Source organism: Staurois parvus, unplaced genomic scaffold (genome assembly GCF_062004578.1).
Source record: "Staurois parvus isolate SC_StPar_1 unplaced genomic scaffold, SC_StPar_1.0 ptg000682l, whole genome shotgun sequence".
In the NCBI taxonomy this organism is placed as follows: Eukaryota; Metazoa; Chordata; class Amphibia; order Anura; family Ranidae; genus Staurois; species Staurois parvus.
This window is the reverse complement of record NW_028318478.1, coordinates 13,455,880-13,480,826: the sequence shown is the minus strand read 5'-3', so window position 1 is coordinate 13,480,826 and position 24,947 is coordinate 13,455,880. Positions and strand designations below refer to the sequence as shown.

The 24,947-nt window shown below is 39.7% G+C and overlaps 1 protein-coding gene across 1 annotated transcript in view; it reads left to right on the top strand.

Moving 5' to 3' along the window:
- Positions 1–24,947, top strand: part of LOC149447600 (neuronal acetylcholine receptor subunit alpha-7) — a 242,583-nt gene that overhangs the window by 201,307 nt on the left and 16,329 nt on the right. Inside the window, exons 5-6 of the mRNA XM_089652475.1 lie at positions 19,181–19,260; positions 21,351–21,518. Coding sequence (XP_089508601.1) covers positions 19,181–19,260; positions 21,351–21,518 — 248 coding nt within the window. The remainder of the gene's footprint in view (positions 1–19,180; positions 19,261–21,350; positions 21,519–24,947) is intronic.

Here is a 24,947-nt window from a genome sequence, read left to right as displayed (position 1 = left end):
GATATAAAGGTCTTTTCTGTACATTATTAATGACAGAGGCCCTGCATGCTCCTGTACTTCAGCAAGAAGCTCCAGTAGTGAAGCAAGCTTGTTATCCTCCAAGTAATGACAGACTTGACAGATACATTCTCCTCTCTTTATCCATTGTGTCATAGGGTGTGCTGAAAGCTGTCCAACTGCAACATACTCATGGTGAGATTGAACTGTCATTCTGACCGACAAAGTAGTTACAATCATGGCGATGAAAGGTGACTCATTTTAAATGAAAATAGATGAAAGATCAGATGACACATTGCACTCTTTACTCTTTTATGTCCTGCAGCTAAAGCAGATTGTCAGTTGATGTGGATGATCTGGAGACAGGAGACAGTCCACTGGCCACATTAGTGCTTACGCTGCTTTCACACTGATCAGTTTTTGTTCAGTTGTTAAAAAAAGCGGAAGAAAAATGCATGAAAAACACATCCCTTAAAATCCAGTGGAACTCTTCACACGGGTCAGTTGCATTTTTAAAAGTCCCGCTTGCTGCATTTTTTTGGTTCATGTTTGTTCAGTTTAAAAGAAATGCATCAAAAATGCACCTCCCCATCGAAATGAATGGAAACGACTTCACAAACACGGCAAAAATGCATCAAAAATACAATGCACTTGTGGGAAGTGCTTTGTCCAGTCACATGTCCAGGGGAAAAACCACAAAGCGATTGCGGCAAAGACACACCAAAAATGCCTCAAAAGCTCAACGCACCGCAGCAAAAATGTGGCAAAAAGGCATATGCATTTTTACTGCATTATTGCAACGGAGCAGTGTGAAAGTAGCCTCATTCTGTGAATAAATCGTGCACATGACATTTCAAGTGACACAATGTTAAAATTATGCTAATTGGATTTACCATGATCTTTTCTAATTTGGCCAACGGATGGATGTAGAGTGTTTGTATTGAATTTTTTGTTGCCATTTCTTCACTGTAAGGCAAGTGTGTAGCTCAAGGTTGAGCAGATTTCTCGCTACATGACAGAAGATCTTTGCATGTTAATGAGGAGGATGTATGACAATTATAACAGCTCAATTTTGCTGTTTTATTCTTTTGTACATGCAAAGATTGTTTGTTGTTGGAGTTCTTATGGAGGACCTGTGACGGGCACAGTGTCAGACCCCAGTCCTTCTCTCCAACTTGTGACTGAAGGACTAGCCAATCTAAAACCGCGCTGCCACTTGTGTAACAATGCCACTCTCAGCTGCACCCTGCACCAAGATTTTACAGCTCACTGGACCCCAATCTAGGTGCCAACAGCCTGAGAGCGATTGTTACTGGGTCAGGTTAATTATGCAATTAACCGTTCACACTGCTACCACCACCTTTTTACAGAGAAGGAGGAAACTCACAAATCTTAGCAGTAACACTATGATGTTTGAATAAGCGTCTGTATACACACTGTCACCACAGGCAGATGTTTTAAAACACACAGTAGCACTCTTCAGAGACAGGGATTCTTAGTTTGCATTAAAGAGCTTTAGAAACAGTTCAACACTTTTCAGAAAATAGGATTTATTACTAAAAAGCTCAAAATGGTGCAATAAAAATATTTACAGAAAAGATATATATAGAGAGAGCAATAACACAACAGAGAGATAAAGAAAGAAGTTTAAGAAGGTAGAATACTTGCAGAAGTCCTGGTTTAAGCAGAGTTCAAGCGTCCTGAACAAAAGGGTACCTTTTCTCCTGAAGTTGGTTCCTGATGTTAAAAGGGAGAATCTCTTCATCCTTACTCCAGGCATGACAGCCTCTTTTCTAGGAACCCAGCAGGGTGTCTCCTTAAAGCAGAGAACCAATCGCCTCATTTGGGGAGGGGTGTTTAGGCGGGGACTTACACTATGACCAAATCCCTCCCACGTTTAAACCATGGTCAATAACCTTCTATAGGTACATGTAGCATCCTAGTCACTGGCAGATCATAATGCAGAATGATATCCTGAACGTCCAGACATCAAATATGAAATATCTTACCGTTCCAGATAAGGACATATTGCTTTCTACTCTCGTGTAGGTGCCACATAGGGGTGTAAGGTATCAGGTGACTCGTATTAAACTGACCTATCTGAATATATGCTTTGTTTTATTGTACCTTGTTCCTGTCGGGAGTAATGAAATTGTATGAAAAAGTGGTTTCAAGTGGGATGTATGTTTTACTCCCATTCTGGAATGCTTTTCAAGTCCAGTGATGGACTGATTTATAGCTTTACGACCAGTCCAAGGCAAGAGCCTGACAGACATCCTGGAACCAGCTAATTGGTTTACAACCATGAAGCATATCCAGCTGTGCCCTGTGCACTGCTAAACTCAGCACACACAGAGACCACATTCCTTCAAAAAAGGGAGGGGGAAAACTGAACAGAGTGATAATGACAAAATGGTTGTCCGCGTCCAATCGCCACAGGTCTCAGTCTTTAAAGCGGATTTATCAAACCGAAATTTGACTTTGGGTCCACTCTTCCCTATTGTTGCTGAAAAAACAAACAAACCCATTACAGCCCTGAAATACCCTTTCATTGGAATGTGGGTCCTGTACAGTGCAGAGGAACTGATTGTCTTTCAAAGTGGAACTACAGGCAAGGACAGGTTTATAACCCATGTGAGATTTTTTTTTTGCAATCGGTATCCCATTGGGGAGATTTCCACTTCCTGTCCCACAACCAGTGAGAGGAAATCTCTCCAAAATCAGGGAAATTCCTGGTTGCCACCAAGGTCACTAGTACAAGTGTTCCCAGTGGAAAATTTCCACTTTATTTCTGCTTTGGTGACAACCCAACATTTTGGATTTCCTCTCTTTTTCACTTTCACTCTCTGTGATATTGGTAAACAGGACAAAGAGAGAGGGTACATCTCCCTAATGAAGGTGCAGGCACCAATAAAAGCCTGATGGTGTTCTAATCCCTCTCCACTCTACCCAAAACTAAAAAAAAGTCTTGCTTTTTGATATATTTTAAATTGGCCCGTTATCCCCATCACAAATGTCAGCAGTGAGAGTGAGGATTGCATGCTGAAAGAAAAGTTCAGTTGCATGTAAGGCTAGGTTTACGTCTGACCACACTTAAGTGGTGGTTGCATGTACGGGGAAATTGCAGCTGTTCACGCACCTGCAACCACCCACAGCCAAATCGCACTTCTCTGTAGAAATGCTTGGGCCTCCCATTCATTCTTAATGGCAGCTCCAACCATCTCAACTCACGATTGTGAGAACCACAGGGCAATCACGTGGTGCAAAAGCAACATGTGATTTCCCTGCGGCCGCACTTTAAAAGGGTGCATGCATATTCTTTTTCTGCAGGAAATGAAGGCACAGCAGCCCATTCAAATGATTGGGCTGCTATTCCCAGTGAAGCGTGGGCCGCAGACCTGCTAAGGCTTATAGATTATTCAACACAATTTGACATTTCTCTAAATTAAAACCATCACCATCGCAGATAATATAACAATTATTATGCTGTTTTTTAATGCCATCTTGTCTTGAGCTCTTAATCTCATCAGATGCTCAGATCTTTGCCTAACATTTTCTTTACTACTATATTTAAGGATCTCATAAATAGCAGTTTTGTTGTCATTTACATAACAAAACACTGTTGATCAGTCAACCTGTTACAGAAATACAGTTTAGGTTTAAAATATTCTCATTCCCAATCTCTTAGCTATAGTTGAATCTATGTAGCATTTATTCATTTTTCTTCCCATTAGAGACCAATTTGTATTTCTATGACAAAACTAAGAAGTGCAGTTTTTTTCTCTATTGTATTTTTTATGATACGTTATAAAATAAGCACGACTGTTTTTTTATAGCAGTGATAAGTTAAATATTCATCAGTGATCTCAAGAGATCTGACACACGGTAGAATTCTTGCAGAAAGTTTGAATATTAAGCAGTACTTTTTCATATCCGTAATTTGCCCCAGTTCTTGTTTTGTACTGATATTAGTTACTTAAAGTGGACGGAAAGGCTTGCTTTCAATTAATCCCATGCAATCACTTACACCATACTAATACATTGATATACAATATATTGCCAAAAGTATTGGGACACCCCTCCAAATCATTGGTTTCAGGTGTTCCAATCCCCTCCATGGCCGCAGGTGTATGAAATCAAACATTTAGGCATGCTGACTGTTTCTACAAAGATTTGTACAAGAATGGGTCGCTCAGGAGCTCAGTGAATTCAAGTACTGTGATAGGTTGTCACTTGTGCAATAAGTCCATCCGTGCAATTTCCTTGCTACTAAATATACCACGGTCGCACGCAGACCTTCCATGTCGGTGGATGATTGGGAGGATTGTCTTTTGCAATGCCTCCCTACCATGATCTCAGCCAGGGACCGATTTACACAACTCATATTTATCCATAGAGTTTATTACAACCCATGGCGACTGGCTGCGATATATCCTGGTAGATCGCCAATATGTCCTCGCTGTGATATGGCAGAGGGCACTTTTCATCATATGTTTTGGGAATGTTTGAAACTAGGCCCCTTTTGGACTGGGGTATTAGATAATGTTAATGCTGTGGGTAAACTGTCCATTCCTATTGATCCGCTGATTATGTTGCTGGGCCTCATTATTATTATTATTATTATAATAATACAGGATTTATATAGTGCCAACAGTTTGCTCAGCTCTTTACAATATAACGGGAGACAATACAGCAACAATACAGTTCAATACAAGAGGGTTAGCTCCTTGGAGCTTACAATCTAGGAGGGAGGGGCTAGTGGTACAAAAGGTAGTAACTGTGGGGGATGGGCTGGTAGGAGGAGTAGAAGACTCCATTATTAGCTGAGGGCAGGATAGGCTTCCCTGAAAAGATAGGTTTTCAGAGATTGCCTAAAAGTGAGCAGAGTGGGCGATAGTCTGATAAATTGGGGTAGAGAGTTCCAGAGGATGGGGAAGCTCTGGAGAAGTCCTGGAGACGAGCATGGGAGGAGGAGACAAGGGAGCTAGAGAGCAGGAGGTCGTACGAGGAGCGGAGAGTACAGTTTGGGTGATATTTGGAGACAAGATCGGTGATGTAATTTGGAGCAGAGTTGTAAATGGCTTTATATGTTAGTGTTAATTGACCTTGTGGCAGCACCTAAGCATAACAAACTGTTCATCTTTTATTCTCTCTGTTACACCAGAAGATTCATTCTGTTGAACTGGAAGCTGCATACCCCGCCCACGCTTTCGGGTTGGAAGTCGGTGATCAACGGTGCGCTTCCCTTGTATAAACTGACATATATGAGTCGTAACTGTCCAGCTAAATTTGATAGAATGTGGGCTGGGTGGGTGGAGGCAGAGAGGCTTACGGTATAAGTTTGTATTTGTCTGGCTTACTACTGTTTGTGATACCTACCTCTCTTCTTCACCGTTTTTCTCCCGCCTCATCTTGTCCTTTCCCGATCTCTTTTCTTCCTGCTCCGGATCATGCCCTGTGATATTCTCCTTGACTCTTTTCTCTTGTGGGTTGCTACCATCTGATTCATACTATGTATGCAATTTCTGACTCTGCTTAGGATAACGGGTTGATTCTGTCAGATTTTCAGCACTGGAAGTTTGTATGTACTGCTTATCTACTGTATGTTATGTGTTTGAATGTTCTCATGTACCTTGATTTGTTTATATTTTTGTATAATTTTAATAAACACAACTGTTAAAAAATATATATATTCCACGGTCAACTGTTAGTGGTGTTATCAGGGGCGGACTGACCATTTGGAAACTCGGGCACTGCCCGAGGGCTCGGGGTCAGTAGGGGGCCCCATGAAATGCCCCTGGTACCTTTTTTCATAGGCTTTTTTGAGTTTGGGCAAGGACACAGAGGGCCCATGATCCCCTATTGCCCGGGGGCCCCATGAGTTGTCAGTCCACCCCTGGGTGTTATAGCAAAATGGAAGCAACTGGGAACAACAGCAACTTCATGTAAAATGACAGAGCAGGGTCAGCGCATGCTGAAGCAAACAGTACGCAGAAGTCGCCAACTGTCTACAGAGTCAATAGCTAAAGAACTCCAAACTTCATGCGGCCTTCAGATTAGCACATCAACAGTGCGTAGAGAGCTTCATGGAATGGGCTTCCATGGCCGAGCAGCTGCATGCAAGCCTTACATCACCAAGTGCAGTGCAAAGCGTGAGATGCAGTAGTGTAAAGCACGCCATCGCTGGACTCTAGAGTAGTGCAGACATGTTCTCTGGAGTGACGAATCATGCTTCTTTGTCTGGCAATCCAATGGACGTGTCTGGGTTGGGCAAGTTCCCAGGAGAACCCTACGGATTAATACTGGAATGCCGTTAAAGTTCATGTATGTGTAAAGGCAGGCGTCCCAATAGTTTTGGTAATATAGTGTAAGTAAAATGTGTAAAAGATGTTTCTTTAGAGGCATTAGAGGCACTTTTACGGCTTTCCTTTCCTCCTGCGAGCCAAAGTGAGGCTAGGATGATAGAAGGAGCTGAAGCACAATCCTGTTGGAGCTCTCATAAATAAGGATGCCTGTGTGTCCTCATTCATGAGAAAATATATGGCATTGAAAGTGGTGCTGGGCTGGGTAGGGCAGGGCAGAACAGAAGCATAGCCAGGCGGGTTAGGAGCATGGTGGCACAGAATGGGGGTGTGGCCGGATAAGATGGGGATGTGCCTGGGTGGGATGTGGGTGAGGCTAGTCAGAGCTGTGCTGTGATGCTTACACAGACACCAACAACGGTTTCAGGAAGTGCCTATGAGCAGCCACATTTGGCTGCACAGGGACCCCGTTGTCAGTAAAGCTCAGGAGGATTGCTGATTGTCTAGATTAGCTATTGTTTCTAATAAATCAGCTACTGCAATAATGCGTAAGTATCCTCAGCTACAAATAGTATACAGTGCTGTGTTCAGTCCCACTCCCGGAACAAATTAGAGTTGAGTGCTGCTTAGCAATTCACAGGAAACTTTTTTTATGAATGAATACAAAACTTACTAAGATTGGCTGAAGCAGAGATTGTGATGTCATTTGCCCATCTCTCTACCTCAGCCAATCAGAGGAAGCCTTATAGTCATTAAAAAAAATTCAAATTAGGGAAAAAGAGGGAGAGGTCCACTTTTTATGCACAATTTTTATTTTGTAGCACAACATAATCAAATGACTTGAATTAAGCAAACAAGTTGCACGATAGTTTTGGGTCAGTTATAAAGAACTTAAAAGACTTTAACCAATTTTCTGCAGGGACCTTTTGTTTGCATCCATTCATTTGAAGATGAAAGACCGTTTTTGATAATCTGTTATTATCTAACAGACAGGCCCCTTTTCTTTTGCCAACTATTTGCACTAGAGTGCTGTTCTTTTTTCTGCAACAGAAATCTTATTCCCTTTCCCCCTCAGTGTCCTCTCCCTTGATCTTCAGCTTTCAGTAAGAGCCAATTGTAATCCCCCAGCACCACTGGTATTGTCCTGCAAGCAGCAAAGAAATAAAACACCTTCACCTCCAAATTTGTTTTGGCAGCCAGTCCAACTACTGTTGGATTTAAAGGTAACAACAGCAGATAGAGTGCTGTCAGTTATATCTAATGATCTAATGCTCTGTTTTTGTTATTAACTAATTAGGTTCCTCAAGGAACTTATAATCCAAGGCCTCTACCTCAAATTCATACATAGACATTCTAGGGACAGTTTAGATAGAAGCCAATTTACCTACCAGCATGCCTTTGGAGTGTTGGAGGAAACTTGAATACCAGGAGGAAACTCATGCAAACACAGGAAGAAATTGCAAACTCCATTCAGGTAGTGTCATGGTTCTAGAGGTCCACTTTCAACCAGTAGACCTCTGACACAGCTTCATGTCGTGGTTTCCACATGGTCTGCTTATGCTTCTTCATCCAGTGAATGGACATTAGGGTTTATGGGTGCTCTGCTTTCAACTCCATTATAATCTTCAGAGTAAAGTTGCAGGGCATCCTGCATCTCACTGAAAGACATGGCATACTGCATGCCCTGCAAGAATCCTGATTGATCTTGATGCTGTTCCTTGTTCCTCTGAAGGAGTTAAAATTATACTGGTGGAAATTTGCCTGTGTGGCACATATGCAAAGAAGACCAAGGATCAATGGGTATTTCTGAAACCCCTCATCCACCCAAAACAGGTGACACCTGTGCTGAAACTCTCCACATGCTGCAGTTATTTGCTGCTGAAAATGCCAGCACTCTTCGCTCCTCCTTTTTCTTTGTTTGCCACCATAGGAAGCCACTTCCTGATGGCACACATGAAGATTCACTACCTAATCCCGCTGTCTGTATCTATTGGGTAGTGGTTCTAAGGGCTTACCTGGATGACCGGTAGCACTGAGAACAGATCTGACATAGATGAGCGGAGGAAAGATGAAAGATGGCCTCTGCGCATCTCTATGGCCCAGGACCGGAGTGATGTCACTTCCGAGTCCGGGCTAATGTAAACAAGGCTATTTTTTTTAAACCACTAAATTGATTTTTAATTTTTGTTTCTAATGCTTTACATGACCTCAGATCTCTCCATAAAGAGGACCTGTCACTGCTTATTTCTATTACACTGGGTGTTTTAGTTCCTTGTGATAAATATAAAAGTATGAAAGTGATCAAAAACATTTTTTAAAGGAAAAGTGTAAAAATTAAAATGTAATAAAATAAGTAATAATAAAGAAAAATTTTAAAGCGTCCCCATCCCTCGGTGCTCGTGTGCAGTGGTGAACGCATATGTAGGCCAAGCCCACATATGTAAACGGTGTTCATATCATACATGTGAACTCCACAAATGCCAGAACGAGAGCAACAATTCTAGCACTAGATCTCCTTTGTAACTCTAAACTGGTAACCTGTAGAAATGTTTAAAACTTTACCTATGGAGGTTTTTAAGTATCATATTTTGGCGCCATTCCATGGGCATGCACAATTTTAAACCATGACATGTTGGTTATCTATGTACTCAGCGTAACATCATCTTTTACATTTTACAAAATAATTGGGCTATACACTACTCAAAAAAATTAAAGAAACACTTTGAAAAAATATCATACTGGATATCTATATTGATATGGACTGGGTAATGTGTTGGGAACATAAGAATGTCCCATCGTTTGATGGAAATGAAAACGATCAACCTACAGAGGACTGAATTCAAAGACACCTTGAAAATCAAAGTGAAAAAATGATGTAGAAGGCTAGTCCATTTTGCTGAAATTTAATTGCAGCAACTCAAAATGGTACTCAGTAATTTGTATAGTCCCCACAAGCTTGTATGAATGTCTGACAACATCTGGGCATGCTCCTAATGAGACCACAGATGGTGTCCTGGGGTATTTCCTCCCAGATCTGGACCAAGGCATCACTGAGCTCCTGGACAGTCTGAAGTGCAACCTGGCGGTGTCAGATAGAACGAAACATGATATCCCAGAGGGGTTCTATTGGATTTATGTCAGACGAGCGTGGTGGCCATTCAATGGTATCAATTTCTTTATCCTCCAGGAACTGCCAGCATACTCTTGCCACATGAGGCCGAGCATTGTCATGCACCAGGAGGAACCCAGGGCCCAATGCACCAGGGTAGGGTCTGACAATGGGTTCAAAGATTTCATTCTGATACCTAAAGGCAGTCAGGGTGCCATTGTCTAGCCCGTAGAGGTCTGTGTGTCCCTCCATGGATATGCCTCCCCAGACCATCACTGGTCCACCACCAAAACGGTCATGCTGTTATAGGCAGCATAATGTTCTCCATGGCTTCTCCAGACCCTTTCATGTCTGTCACATGTGCTCAGGGTGAGCCTGCTCTCATCTGTGAAAAGCACAGGGTGCCAGTGGCGGACCTGCTAATTCTGGTGTTCAATGGCAAATTCTAATTAAGCTCTATGGTGCCAGGCAGTGAGCACAGGGCCCACTAAAAATGTTGGGCCCTCAGGTCACCTTCATGAAGTCTGTTTCTGATTGTTCGGTCGGAGACATTCACATCAGTAGCCTGCTGGAGGTAATTTTGCAGGGCTCTGGCACTGCTCATCCAGTTCCTCCTTGCACAAAGGAACAGAAACCAGTACTGCTGATGGGTTAAGGACATTCTACGACCCTGTTCAGCTCTCCTAGAGTAACTGCCTGTCTCCTAGAATCTCCTCCATGCTCTTGAGACTGTGCTGGGAGCAAATCTTCTGGCAATGGCACATTTTGATGTGCCATCCTGGAGGAGTTGGATTGCCTGTGCAACCTCTGTAGGGTCCAGGTATCACCTCATGCTACCAGTAGTGACACTGACCCTAGCCAAATGCAAAACTAGTAAAAACCAATCAGAAAAGATGAGTAGGGAAACATTTTTAATTGCCTCTACTTGTAAAACCATTCCTGTAGTGGAGGTTGTCTCATTGTTTCCCATCTAGTGCATCTTTTGTTAATTTCATTTCAAAGCAGCTGAAACTGATTACCAATCCCCTCTGCTACTTATCTGACCATATCAATATCACAGGAGTTTAATTGACTTGATGTTATACTCTGATTAAAAAGTATTCCTTTAATTTTTTTGAGCAGCTTATATTGTGGTTTTTTTAATCATTAAAGTGTATTTTTTCCCCCCAAAAAATTGCATTTGAAAAATTGCTGCAATGACTACTATTTTTTGTACTAAGTAATTTTCTGGCAAAAAAAACACAAGATGTTTGCATATACTACAGAAGTGTCAGAAATGGCCAAGTGTGGTAAAACATTTAGTTTCTACCAGATTGGACATAATTGTTGTGCAGATGACGCAGACCAGTGACTAAGACCAGCAAATTGGACAGACATGCTTGAGTTTTGCAGAGGTTTTAGTACACGCTTAGAAGATGTTTAAAGTATAAATTTGCTCTAAATGGATGACATTTAATTTGCTAAAGTACTGTGCCTCGTAAATAATTGCCATTTTTTTTTCTTTTAGAAAATACTGTTTTCACTTTTTTTCCATCTTTTAGTGCAACCCAGTGCTTCTGTTTTCCTGCAGTCTCTGTGTAGCCACTTCCTGTCTACATAAATGCATTCTTTTGACAGATGCATGTCATTGCACAGGGAGAGTTTCTGATGGTGACATTGGAGGATCATGTCTTTGCAATGACCATCAACACAACCTCTTATAGGGGTTAATTTACTAAAGGCAAGATGACTGTTCACTTTGTAGGGGAAGTTGAAATTTGCAAGGGAAATGTCCCCAGAACCTGATTGAATGAGGTAAAGCTCTGCTGACTACTATCATCCAATCATGCACAAGCAAAATTAATTTATTTCCCTGTATGTAATAGGGTTTCTGCTAAATTTTCTACACATTTACTAAGCTCTGGGGAAAAGTCCCTTGCAAAGATAAGAACCTTTTTGCCTTTAGTTAATCAACTCCATAGTCTCCAACAGAAATGCATTTAACAAGGCGACAACACTGGAGAGCAATTGGGAGACAGGTACAGGGTGTTGTAACAATAAGTGCTTGAACAAGGACCATAATAGCAGGATCACCAGTTATTATTACCGTATAATAAAACCTGTAGATTTAAAAAGAATGATACTTAATTTTGAAATAACTTTAACAATATATTCTGCATTAGATTCATTGGACGACAGGTGAGACATCATGCGTCGTTCATATGATGAAAGAAAAGTTAATTTAAAAATATGTAAAAATTTAAAAAAATTAGAGTTACACCCAAGTACATAAAATCCTGTCCAAAGAAAGTTTTGAGAGCCTCCCACACAATTGTAAACACACACATCAGGGGCGCCTACGCATGAAAATGTTGATTTCCATAAACATGTAACATATGTAACAACATATCACTACACATGCCGGAGTGAAAGCAATAATTCTAGCACCAGAGATTCTGTGTAACACTGAGCTGATGACCTATGGAAAATAAAGGATACTGAAGTTTATTGCCATTTCATGGGTGCACCCAGTTTTAAGGTTTGATGTGTTGGTATTTACTCGGCTAAACTTATCTTTTATATTTTACAAAAAAATGTAGTAATTTATTGCGTTTTAGTGCCTTAATATTAACTTTAGTGTATTTTTACTGAAATTTTGCACTTGCTAGTCCTTTGCTCTAATATTGTATATCGTAAAAAGCTTTAACTACCACTATTTCTATTCTCTGGGATGTCTGCTTTCAGAAAATATATAATGTTTGGGGGGGGGGGGGGGGGTTATTCAACCTTCAGGGCCAAAATTATTTTTTAAACATGTTCAAAAAACGCAAAAAAAAAGGCTCTGGCAATGATAGAGATAAATATAATAGGTGCCAAAAATTAATTTACGCTTTTTTAACATCTGAAATCTGCAATTAGTGTTTATCTTTAAAATGTAGTCTTATCATTAGGACAGCACAGTTCATTTCTTATCTATAATTTCCTCTAAGGAAAGTTTCATGTTCTGGGTATCCTTTGGATGACACATTTGGAAATGATAAGAAAGTAATACAGGACTGATGCATCAAATTTCTGTAAAAGTAATCTTCCAACTCTGCAGGTATTAAGTATTTCATCAGAGCCCTATATCTTTCCTTTCCCTATACATGAAATGCAAAAATGAGGTTATTTTTATACTTCTTATTGCTAGTACTTCTGACCGTATACTGTAATTCATTGGCTTTGTAATGTGAATCCCTATTGTGGCTGTCAGGAAAAGAATTTGAACTCTGCAAGTCTCAGACAATCTTGCACCTTCCCAGTCTAGAGAATCTGTATGTTCTTCAGGTATTCAAAAATTGAAAAACAGTGCAATTACTGTTCCCAAAATAAATTCATATTGAAAAGGGTTTTCAGACTGAAATGGTGGATAGTTTATTGTTTGCAGACTCCATAGCTAACATTTATCCAATATTTATCAATGATCAAAGAATCATTTAAAACATTGTTGACTTTCAGCTGTTTTTGTTGTTTTAACTATGTATTAGGGCAGTTTTACTCCCGGGGTTGTTTGTTTGCCTTACCTAGCAATGATGGGCTCACATGTGGCTTCAGTTTGTAGTGATCGATTCCCCTGTGTCCACAGAGGCGGCTCTAGGCTTTGTGATGCCTTAGGCATAATATAGACATGAGGCTCCACTCACGCCCATCTGTCTGTCTGTCTGTCAGCTATGCAGCAGGCTTTCTCATATTAAGATCCTCGTGTGATGGATGGGAGGGGTGACGTGGGTGGATGCAACACCTATCACCTCAAAAATAAAGTCACACTCCAAAACAGCTATTCGATCTCCCCGAGGCCCACTTAAGCAAGACAGTGCTCTTAATTCTGCCTGAGCACAGCAGCTTTAACCAGTTTGGCCCCAAAGCTATTTTTTTTCATTTTTCACATACATGTAAAAATCTACATTTTTGGAAATAAGATTACTTAACCACCCCAGAACATTAGATATATTTTTTTAAAGCAGAGGCCCTGTGGAATAAAAAAAATTAGATTTGCATTTTTATGTCACATGATATTTGCACAACTGTTTAATAAACAAAACTTTTCAGGAAAAAATATAATAGAATGCATTTTAGTGCAAAAACACACAATAGAGTACACATTTTTGGTTAAAATATAAAAGATGAGGTTGCATCGAGTAGATAGATACCAAACATTCCTTGTCTAAAATTGCATGTGCCCACAATATCGCCAAAAGCTAAGCTGCCCAAAAATCACCATAGGTGTTGCTTTAAATGCATTTACAGCACATCAGTTTGGAAATAACTAGAAGCTCTTGTGCTAGAATTATTGTTCACATGCTGGCTTTCACAACGATATGTCACAGGTGTGGTGTGACCACGGTTTACATAGGCATGCAAACCCTGCACACGACTGCCTAATTTACCTAATTAGAAAGCCGCCTCTGTGTGTCCATGCATTCATTCACCTAGCTTGTTCCTATTCAATAAAGGGACAGGTACCATCTTGTTCTGTGTTGTGGGAGTGCTAATGTGATAACACATCTCTTCCAGCATGTGTGATCTCTCACTGAATGCTGTCCCTATTTGTGTCCATGTCAGATCATATTACTGTACCTGCACCAGTGATGGACAGATAGACCCAAGGATTGTGGGATATGTAGTTTCTTCAAAGGAAGTGCCAGTTCTTAGATTACAGAAAGAGATCATGCATTAACCTGTGCAGTGTAATCTCGCATGCCTCATGTTTGATCACAAACTGAAACTTCTAAGACTGGAATGTAAATATTTACTCTACTATGGACTGTGCATACAAGCCAGTAAATGACACCATGAAACTACACGATCAATGCCAATCTTATGCAAGTAAAAAATACATGGTACAAGTAGGAAGGTTTATAATGTGTGCTAGCAGAATACCTCTACTTGACTTTCCGTTCAGTATATATATATATATATATATATATATATATATATAAATATAAAAACAACAGTACTGTAAATTGTACTTTTTTGCCTGCATTTATTATTTTATTGTAAATTAAATATTATCTCTTATGCAAATATACAAGACAGCAGAAGTCACAGAAATAAATGTCCAGTCAGATAAACACTGTACTATATACCTTTATTTCCAAAGTCTTGCTTCAACTTTTATATTACAGAATTTGTGCAGGATGCCTAAGTTGAATAGTCTTCATAGTTAGATCTAGTACATTCTGTAATCAGCATACAGTAACAGAGATGGTCTGATATACCACCTCCTATGCGGCAATCTTCCTTTGTAACACAAGTCTGTATGAGAACACGTGTGCTGAGGGTTGTGGCTGTTAGGCTAGGTTCACACTGTTGTGGGTCTATAGCCCGCGTTTATGTGTGCACATCAGCCTATTTATATGAACAGGTTGCTGTGTCTGTGTTTTCAGCCAAAAAAAGGTGCCTACAGCATTTTCAAAATGCAGCCAAAGGGAAATCACATGGGGCTTTTGCACCATGTGATTTCCCTACAGTTCCTGCACCTGTAAACGTGCTGCAGGTTTAGATGAGTCGGGGTGCCATTATAAAATGAATGGTAGTCCTGTATGTCTCTACAGAGCAGCGCGTTTTGGCTGTGGGTAGTTATGGGTGCGGGAATCTGGCCTTTCTCAGCTATGTCAGTAGAAAGCAGTCGAGAAGCAGCACATTTGTACTGAGGGAAAGGAGTATTATAGGTTATTTCCATGAAAACACCAGTCAAAAATAACATCCATAAGTATAATGCTAAAAACATATAAGACATCAAGTGGGCTTTAAAAGGTCAGTTTGTTCTAGTTTCAGCTTTGGGTGGACTATCACTTCAAAAGTAATTGATATTGTTTCCCAGTAACTGTTGTTAAGAAAGAAAAAAAAAAAGCAAAACGCTTGATGTGCTATAATGGCTATGGTGTTCAATTTACTAGATTAATAAATGGGAGCCATAGTCTCTTGAGAAAGATCTACATCACTGATAATATCAGAGCTCCAAAAAGAACATCTCTCCAGTTCTGTATTAATGCAGTTTGGCAGTGAATGCGTGCTTTTTGCACACAGTAAAATGTGCCCATATGTTTTACTAGCCATTATGTGAAAATAAACCTGCCTCATGAATTCTCTATATTTTCAATTTAATTCTGCCCCTGCAACATATCTAAATTACAGATCTAAAAGTAATTGGAGAATCTAATAAGAGCACCAGCGTTCAGATTTATTTCTGATGGAACACTGCAATATCTCCTCCAGCCTAGGCCCACATCCAACCTGCTACTAACGAATAATTAGTAAGAACATATCGTAGATATTTTCAGTGTAGGCCAATGTCCAATCTTCTGCTTAATTCCTCCCTTCTTACAAGTAATGGACTAATTTTGAATCAAGATAATTACTATATTCAATTAGCCTTTCAAGACTTGGTTTTTGTACCATTATCAGCAGCATGATAATGCCCTCCAGGGTTGGCACAGCTTTGACCTATTCATTTAAAGCTTTCAAGATAATGTTCTAACTAGTGTATGTTATATTTCCTTGATAGTGTCTGTCCAGTTCTCTTCTGCTTGATATCCTGTTCAAAATAAATTTAATTTATCATTATCAAGTCACATCTACAGAAAGCCTCAGGAAAACTTACTTTGTACCAGTACATATTATGACATACAGTCTTAATGTAACAACAGATTCAATTAAGTTCCACATGGTGTTTGTCAAGACATATTGATAAACAAAGATGAGCTTATTAGCTGCAGCAGAGTACAAATGGATTTGGACTGCAGAAAGATTTATTTTTAAATGTATTACAATAAAGTACTATGAGCTAGATCAGGGGTCTCCAAACTTTTCAGCAGGAGGTCCACACTGTCCATTTAATAAAAATGTGTGGGCAGAAAACAATCCCCATCAGATTCCCCACCTTCCATCACTGTCCCCATCAGAGTCCTCCTTACATCAGGGTCCCCCCTTACATCATGATCCCCATTAATGTCCCCTATTGCAACATAGTTCCCATCAAAGTTGCCCTTTACATCAAGGTCTTAATCAGAGCCTCCCTTATATCAGAATACCCCTTACATTAGAGTCCTGATTGGAGTTCCCTGTTACATGGGCAGGGGATATTGAAGCAGAGACCATAGGCAACCTCTGCTGATGTTAAACTCAATATTTGCATGTTACATTCCACTGACCCCAAGGCCGGGACAAGGGGTGGGCAGAACGGGTGGCTGCCCTGGCCGCAGATGTACAGTATACTGCAGGGATGGGGGGGCGCCACCACTCTGACTATATGGCTGACAGGAGTAAAGACAGTGGCATCACTACTGTCAGCCAAGCACTGCCAGCAGCAAGGAGAACAGTAGAGCTGTGAGGCTGTGCTCTCTCTCCCCCTCCTTCCAATACAACTCCTGTATTCAGAAGCCAGCAGCAGTTATCATGGGGATACAGGAGCTGCACTGGAAGAAGGGAGGAGGGGTAGAGAGCACAGCTGCCACAGCCAAGTACAGAAGTGTGCATGAGTGGAGGAGAAGGGGGTTCTCTCTCCCTCCAGCTGTGCACATTAGAATTCACTAGACACAGTCAAAAAAAGTAAGTGAAACAGTAAACATACAGAAGACATATAGAAGATGTGGTTCTCATGCATGTCTTTCCCAATATTCCTGACTGACCCTAACTGTGGGTCAGATGTGGCCTGAGGATGTATTTTGGAGATGCCTGCACTAGATCATCTTTTCTACATTATCAAAAAAGGACTTTCAAAATATTCCAGATCTAAAAAGAACTATGCAGTACTACAATGTCTGAGGCTAGATCTGACAGCCCTGCTGTCCCATGGTTGGAGACCTGTTAGCCTCTGCACATTATACATCTGTCAGCAGTGACTTCCATAGTCCTTAATTTAGGCTATCAGAGACCTCACAATAGACATGATATGCAGAAGTTCTTTTGTGTCTAAAGACCAACTTAGGGGTCTTTTCCCAATGACCCACCCCTTCTAATTGATCCCTCTTCCAACTTTGTGGCCCCCACTGGCAGTATTTTTATTCTTAAGTTAACACATGCCTCTTCCAAAATCTTTAGGCGAGTCACATGAAACTGCATCGTCCTCTTAGTTGTTGCCTCTATGGATAGCTCTTACTGGTGCAGAGAACAGCGCTGACATATTGACGTCAGCATTGCACCAGTACACTATAAATTAAGGGGACTTTGGTAATGCCACCTCAAGAGGTGTGGCTATAGCACCTTGCATGCACGGTATGTGTTCAGTCATTTTGACTGATTAATGCTGGGCATCATTCAATCTAGAGGACTGGCAGTTCTGGGGTAAAGTTGACTATCACCATTGTAACTGCAATTTTTATAGCACCTAGTAGACTTTTTTTTTTTTAAAAAAAACAAGAAAATAAGCCTAGATTTGGGCTTTAAAGTGAACTTATGTCCAGACTATGCTCATTTAAGTCCACCCAGTTCAACCAAAAAAAAAAGTTATATTCCTATACCCACAGTTGATCCAGAGGAAGGCAAAAAAACCCAGCAAAGCATGAACCAATTTGCCCTGCAAGGGAAAAAATGCCTTCCTGATACCCCGAGAGGCAATCAGAATCCAGGCCTTTTTTAAAGCAATCCACTGAGCTGGCCAGAACCAATTCTTGAGGGAGTCTATTCCACATTTTAACAGCTCTCACCGTAAAGACACCTTTCCATGTTTGGAGATTACATTTCTTTTCCTCCAGATGTAATGAGTGCCCCCTTGTCCTCTGTGATGACCTCAGGGTGAATAACTCTACACTGAGTTCACTATATGAACCACTGATGTATTTATACATGTTGATCATATCCCCCCTTAACTCCTCTTCTCAAGAGAGAATACATTCAGTTCCTCTAATCTTTCCTCATAGCTGAGCTCCTCCATGCCTCTTATCAGTTTGATTGCCCTTCTCTGTACTTTCTCCAGTTCCCCAATGTCCTTTTTGTGAATTAGCGCCCATATTGAACTGCATATTCCAGATGAGGTATTACTAATGATTTGTACAGGGGTAATATGATATCTCTCTCTCTGAGTCTATACCTCTATTCAGAGCAGGATTAGCTGAGCTATGTAAGAGAAGGACTTGAACAAATTTAGTGCTTCTGCTGTGAACTTTGAGGATGAATTGCTGAATGGTGCCTGCAGCTACAGATATTCGTAAAGGTTTGTATTAAAATTCATTTATGACTTTTTAAGAATATGTAAATAATTATATGTCTATATCTTGGCAACAGGTTCACTTTAATAGTCAATGGCATCCTAGGGCCATTGTTGTTTTATTATCAAACTATGGGAGGAAAGAAAGGAAATTGATTTGACATGTGTCCCAGTAGGAAACAGCCTATAAATGCAACCTGGTAATTCACTGTGGGTTAGTGGAGTTTTTCTTTTAAACAAGAACATCCAAACTATGAACATTCTAACATTTATTTTATGTAATCTGTGTGTTAGATTTCTTGAGGTCAAAAGTGAAAGGCAGTTCAATTATTTGCTTTACTTAAGCACCTTGCGTCACTGTAAGTGACAAATACTTTAATCTATCTAAATTGTAGTTCTCTTAACAACACCCATCATTGAAAATGACAAGAAAGAAAGGAAATCTATAGGTAATACATGGAAAATGACAGGTGATTATGGATAACGAATGATGTTTCTCAGCCCTACATTTAACAAGCCTTAGACTTTCAACAACACTTCTTGTTCAAAATGTAATGATTTATAATCACTGGCTGCCATGTTCTCATTCTATGTTATATTTTGTAGCGCAGATGAAAGATTTGATGCTTCTTTTCACACTAATGTACTGGTGAACTCATCTGGTCATTGTCAGTATTTACCACCAGGTAAGATGCCAATTTCGACTGAATTGCTCACTTTTTCATGTTTCTTTTGTTACCTTAAACTCAAGTTTATGTTGTATGATTAGCTCATAAAACTGCTTTGTTGCAGATTTACAATATAACATTTTATCAATTTCAAACCACTTGTACGTAGAGAAATCCTTAACTTCCTCATTCCCTTGTAAAGAACAGTGCGTCCCCATTCCATAATTTCTTGCTTTTATTACACTGCATAGAAATACAGCGGATACACATTTCACCAGGATTTGACAAAGCATGTCAAATTTGCATGTGTAGTTCCAGTTCATTGTGCTATTTGAAACTGGAGCACTGCATCAAGGTGAGTGGATCTATCTACATTACTACACCATTTGGTCAGATGGACATTGATCTCTGCTTTTTGTCACTATAATAGACCGTAGGAAAGTATTTGGAAATTGTTCTTTGATTGCGACTGTTTGGCTTAAAGTGACATCGCACTTTGCCCATTCAAGGCAAAGAGGCAGTATCTGCAGGTAGCCACCCTCAAGAGATTTAATGCTGCTCCAGACTCTAGGCTCTGGGCTTCAACAAAATGGCAGTCTCAGGCAAGAAGAAACTGGAACAATGCTTGAGGCAATTTACAGCATACTCTAAATTTGGTAACATAATGTGGAATGTATGTTCCTTGCTTAAGAACATTATTTTGTATCAAGATGTATGGGTAAAGTTCTGCTATCAAAGGAGCTTGTTAGGATTGCGTTTGACTGTCATAGCTTAAGCTTTCATTAAGCTTTGTAGATTTTGAGCGCAAGATGTGGGGATAGTTTTACGATGATATAGGTCTCTGCTGCTGTTGCACAAAAAAAACATTTTACTAGGCTTCAGTTATGAATGAATACAGTGAGTGATCAGTACCGATCAGACATTGTGTTCATTCAGGAAAGGAAGAGCTGGTAAATGTGACATATTTACAGGACCCTTTCTCCACTCTCCATCATGAAGGATCCTATTGTGTGTTTGCAGCTGCCAGTGAGAAGAAGAGTAGGGAAGCTGGCAGTGATGCAGGGGAGGGGGCACAAAGGGGGGCTTGTGCAGCAGGAGGAAACATATGGTGCACAGGGAGAATGATGAGTGCACCGGGTGGGGCAGTTACTGAAAATAATCCCCAGTTGAAAGCCAGCAGGAGGGAGAGTTGAAGAAGCCAGTTTTCAACTGCTGCAGAAGGAGCCATACAGGGGATAGGTTCCAGTAATTGCCCACCCCTTGCCATGCCAATCACCCTCCCTGCCCACATCTGATTCACCCAGCTGTCTGGATCCCCTTGCTGGCCTGGGTCCCATACAGGAGGACTGGTGGTACCCCGTTATCCACGGCCCTGCACAGTATGCTTGCTTCCGGTCACTTACATAACTGTGTTTTTTATTTCTTCCTTGCCGCTAACAAAACCACAACTATATATCCTAAAACAGTAAGGCAGAGGTCAATGACTGATTTTGTTTTATATAAACATGAACATATAACCAGTATCCAAACTACACAAAATATTTTGGACTTCAGAATTAAAATTGGTATTATTTTGATATTGATATTATTTGAACACATTTTAGCATTTTATAAAGTATTTTATATTTCTTCCATGATGGCATATAGGTACACATACACAGTGTACCCATTATCACATATTAGATCATAAAGAAGATATAAATAAGCACTTTATTCAGCTTGTAAAGCATTGAATACCTTTATATTTTAAACTGGTATTTGTAGGCAAAGGAGTTATTCTCCCTTTCTTCCTATTTCACAGTATTGGGTGTTCTGTACTGCTCCTGTATAATTTCCTTATACTGAACAGCACAGAAAATGTTATATTCCTTGCAACTACTGCCACGTCTGAAACCATATTCATTACAATGAGTTATAATGCAAAATAGGTAGGTGAATGCCTTGTTAAAAAAAAAACTGCTGTAGAATACATTGGTGAAAACAAATAACTAAAGAGGATATTTTTCTTCATTTTACATTGTTAATATAATTGAATATTTGCAGTTTTTGGTATTTGCTGCATAAATTAAGCTTAGGAGTAGATGGCCAATGACCCTTGTATTTTTTAGGGATCTTCAAGAGCTCATGCTATATAGATGTTCGTTGGTTTCCTTTTGATATTCAGAAATGCAAATTAAAGTTTGGCTCTTGGACCTATGGAGGATGGTCATTGGATCTACAAATGAAAGAAGCAGATATATCTGAATATATCTCAAATGGAGAATGGGACCTAGTAGGTAGGTTTTGAATTCTGACCTCAACTACAGGTACAGTCAACCCTAGCATTATGGCACTGAGAACACACATTTTGATTTAAAAAAAAAAATAAGAGTGTGATGCTAAGTACATATTGCATCTATAGTTTCAGACAGGCTATAGTATCAGAAATACATATTTCCAAACTGGTTCCCTTCTTTCCTTAATATGTACAGTTTTAAGGAAAGAAGAGAAATGGTAGACATGATTAAAACCATTAAATACAATAAGAGCGTGAATAAGGTTCAGAAGGGCAGTATTTTCAATATGAAGCTAAGATCAAGAACATGGGGACTTGACCTCAAACTATCAGGAGAAAAGTTCAAAACTAATCTCAGAAAGTATTTTTTTAACCAAAAGAGTAGTTGATGCTTGGAGTAAACTCCCAGTAGAGGTAGTGGTTCAGGGATCAGTAGGTAAATTTAAACATGCAGGGGACAAACATACCGGTAGCTTTATACATAGACAAAAAGGTTAAAGGAAAGCACTAAATGCTTTGATAATAGAAAGACAAAATCTTGTCCAAATTTAATGTTCCTTAGCAATATTTACAATATTTTCAGGGGCTTTGTCAAATATTGGAATTTGTTAACTAAGGAGCTATAGTTCCTTAGGGGATATACTGTATGATAATGTTTGACTTGGACATTATACCACTATACCGCAAAAGTATATATCAAATTTGCTTGTGTTGTTTATACATTTTACAAGCCATGTAGTGTCAGGACACCAATGTTTGAGGGAAAAATGTCAAAATTCAACATTACATTTAGCTCAAGTGGACCTTCTAGTTAAGTTTGTGTGACATACAGGCAGCGTGGCTAGAAGACATAATTCGCTTAGGCTATTTTATACAATTTTCTAAAGAGATCTGCTTGTTTCATCCAGAGCAACCAATCAGATTTAACCTTTAATGTTCAAACTTGCACTGGAAAGAGATCATCGGAACCTTTGGACATCACAGATAGGTATTATTCTTACTTTATTGGTTGCACTACAAAGGTAAAAATATCAGCTGCCCAGCCGTTTATATTATCATTATTGTGCCATCTCCTCATGACCAAAGTTTTATGGGCTTAAAGTGGTAGTAAACCACAAAAACAAATTCTAAAAAAATCTTCTTCTTGCTAGTAAGAGTATTATGTGCTAGTACACTGGACGGCTTCTAGCATTATGTGCTATAAGCCCTCCAGCGGAGCGCTGTCAGGGTTTCTGGGGGCCTCCACATTCACTTGGTCTTCCTTCCATTTGAATGGCCAAGCTGCTGTGACATCAATCCCACGCATGCATATTGGAGTTTCGGCCGCGGCATGGCTCTCTTAATGGACTGCACACTGTCCATCGAGAGTGCACTGCACATGTGTCGGTGACATCACCAGAGCTGCTAAAGTAAATATCTTCTAAATGGTGCACGTTTAGGAGATATTTACAGTACCTACACCTAAATAAAATTACAGACCTTAGTTGATTTTCTCACTGCTTGGCCTGTCCATGCAGAAGCACTCCTGCCAATCTGTAAATCAATGCACATGTCTAAGATACCACTCTAGGGAAAAATGGTTGTGTCCAACTACAATTAGGTGTGTGCGCTCTACAGAAACATTATTACAAGGGCTTTTCATGACAAAACTGCTCTGCTACGACACTGAGGAAATAACCAAGCCTCAATCCGATGTTTTAAATTTATTTAGAAAATAATTGACATGGAAGAGTGAACTGGATAATGGTCTTTCTTGTAATTAGCCAGCAGAAAGAGAGAAAAAGATTAAAATACAGCAACGTATAGCAACTAATCAGATGGCAAATCACTGAAGACTACATTTTGAATGATTCATTCTGAATGGGTCCATTAGTTCACAGCACATTGCTCTTTGTTTTATTGAACATGCTGAAAAATTGCATATGCTGTTTAAAAAATAAACAAGCAGATTATTTATTTCATGTGAATTTTTTGTTGTTACAGTATAGTTTGTTACAGTTAAAATTCTTATAATGGTTAATTGTTAACTCCACTACGCTGCTGCTTCCTAGGTGATTGTTCTTTAAATAAATGCAGACGCCCTAGACACCAGTTTACTGAAAGACAAGGCAGTGATGCAACATCAGTTATGCATAATAATGAAACACATTCAATGAAGTATATTTCTTTGTTATTCATAGACAACTATGAGAAAAGATTATTACCCAATGATATGGGTATTGGAAAATGGAATGCCCATTACCCCAACTCCTAGCCAATCAATAGGCATATGATGCAAGACAATGCAGTGATACAACATCAGTTATGCATAATAATGAAACTCATTCAGTGATGTATATTTCTTTGTAGAAATAGACAACTATGAAAAAAGATTATTGCCTGGTGATATGGGTATTGAAAGATGAAAGGCCAATTGCCCATTACCCTAACTCCTAGCCAATCAATAGGCAATGATGAAATAATTATAGATCAGAAACTTGAAAAAGTATCCAATAGTCTAATCTAATAGTTCAATATTCAAAAGAGTTCCCCAGCAAGGTGAAGACTTATTTTGCCTGTGTCAACAGACTTTCAGTGGGACCCCTTCTATGAAAATACCAGCCTGGTGCTTCTAGGCACCAAACTTTTCCAAGCTGCTTAGGAGGTGTTATTTGGACCTTCTTTCATTCTGTCATGCAGTTAAGTTGCAGCCCCTTGTACTGATGAACTGGTTAGTGGAATCCCTCACTACAACAATGCAAAAATGGTTAAGAAGTTAGGTGTCCATTTATGAACCAGCGGTAATAGATCGCTGCTCAGTTCTCCGGCATTCTCGGAGAACACAGTTCTCCTGTGAATGCAGTTTATGAAGCAGTGTAGATCAGTTCTCCAAACGAAGGGAGAATGGTCTACAAACGTTGGAGAACGGTCTACAAACACTGGAAAACGGCTGATTTTACTATAATCTCGTGAGATTACAGTAAAAGATCAGTTTACTAAGCAGAGGTAAATTATCGTTGCATAGTTTGCGGTTCCTCCGATTCTCCAGCTCTGGGCTGGAGAATCTGGAGGGAGAACACAGATCTCAAATGAAGGACTGAACATGTTCTCCGCTGATCTCCTGAGTGTCATAAACTGTGAATGACCAGAGAATAGTTGCGATCCTCTGAATCGCAGCTATTCTCTGTGTCATAAACGGACACCTAAGTACGAACCCCCCATTACCTTTTGAAGAAAAGAGTTCAAAGAATAACCCAAGATCATATTTAACCTTTAATTGAAAATAAACTCCTCTGTCTTTTACTGCCATCTTAAGCTGACCATACACTAGCAGATTTAAAAAAAAATGTTTGAACATTTCTACAAAAATTATCCGGTACAATGAATGATTTGTTGAATGTCGCTTGAAAGTACTACAAAAAGAGTTTGCTTTTTAATATTTGATTTTAGA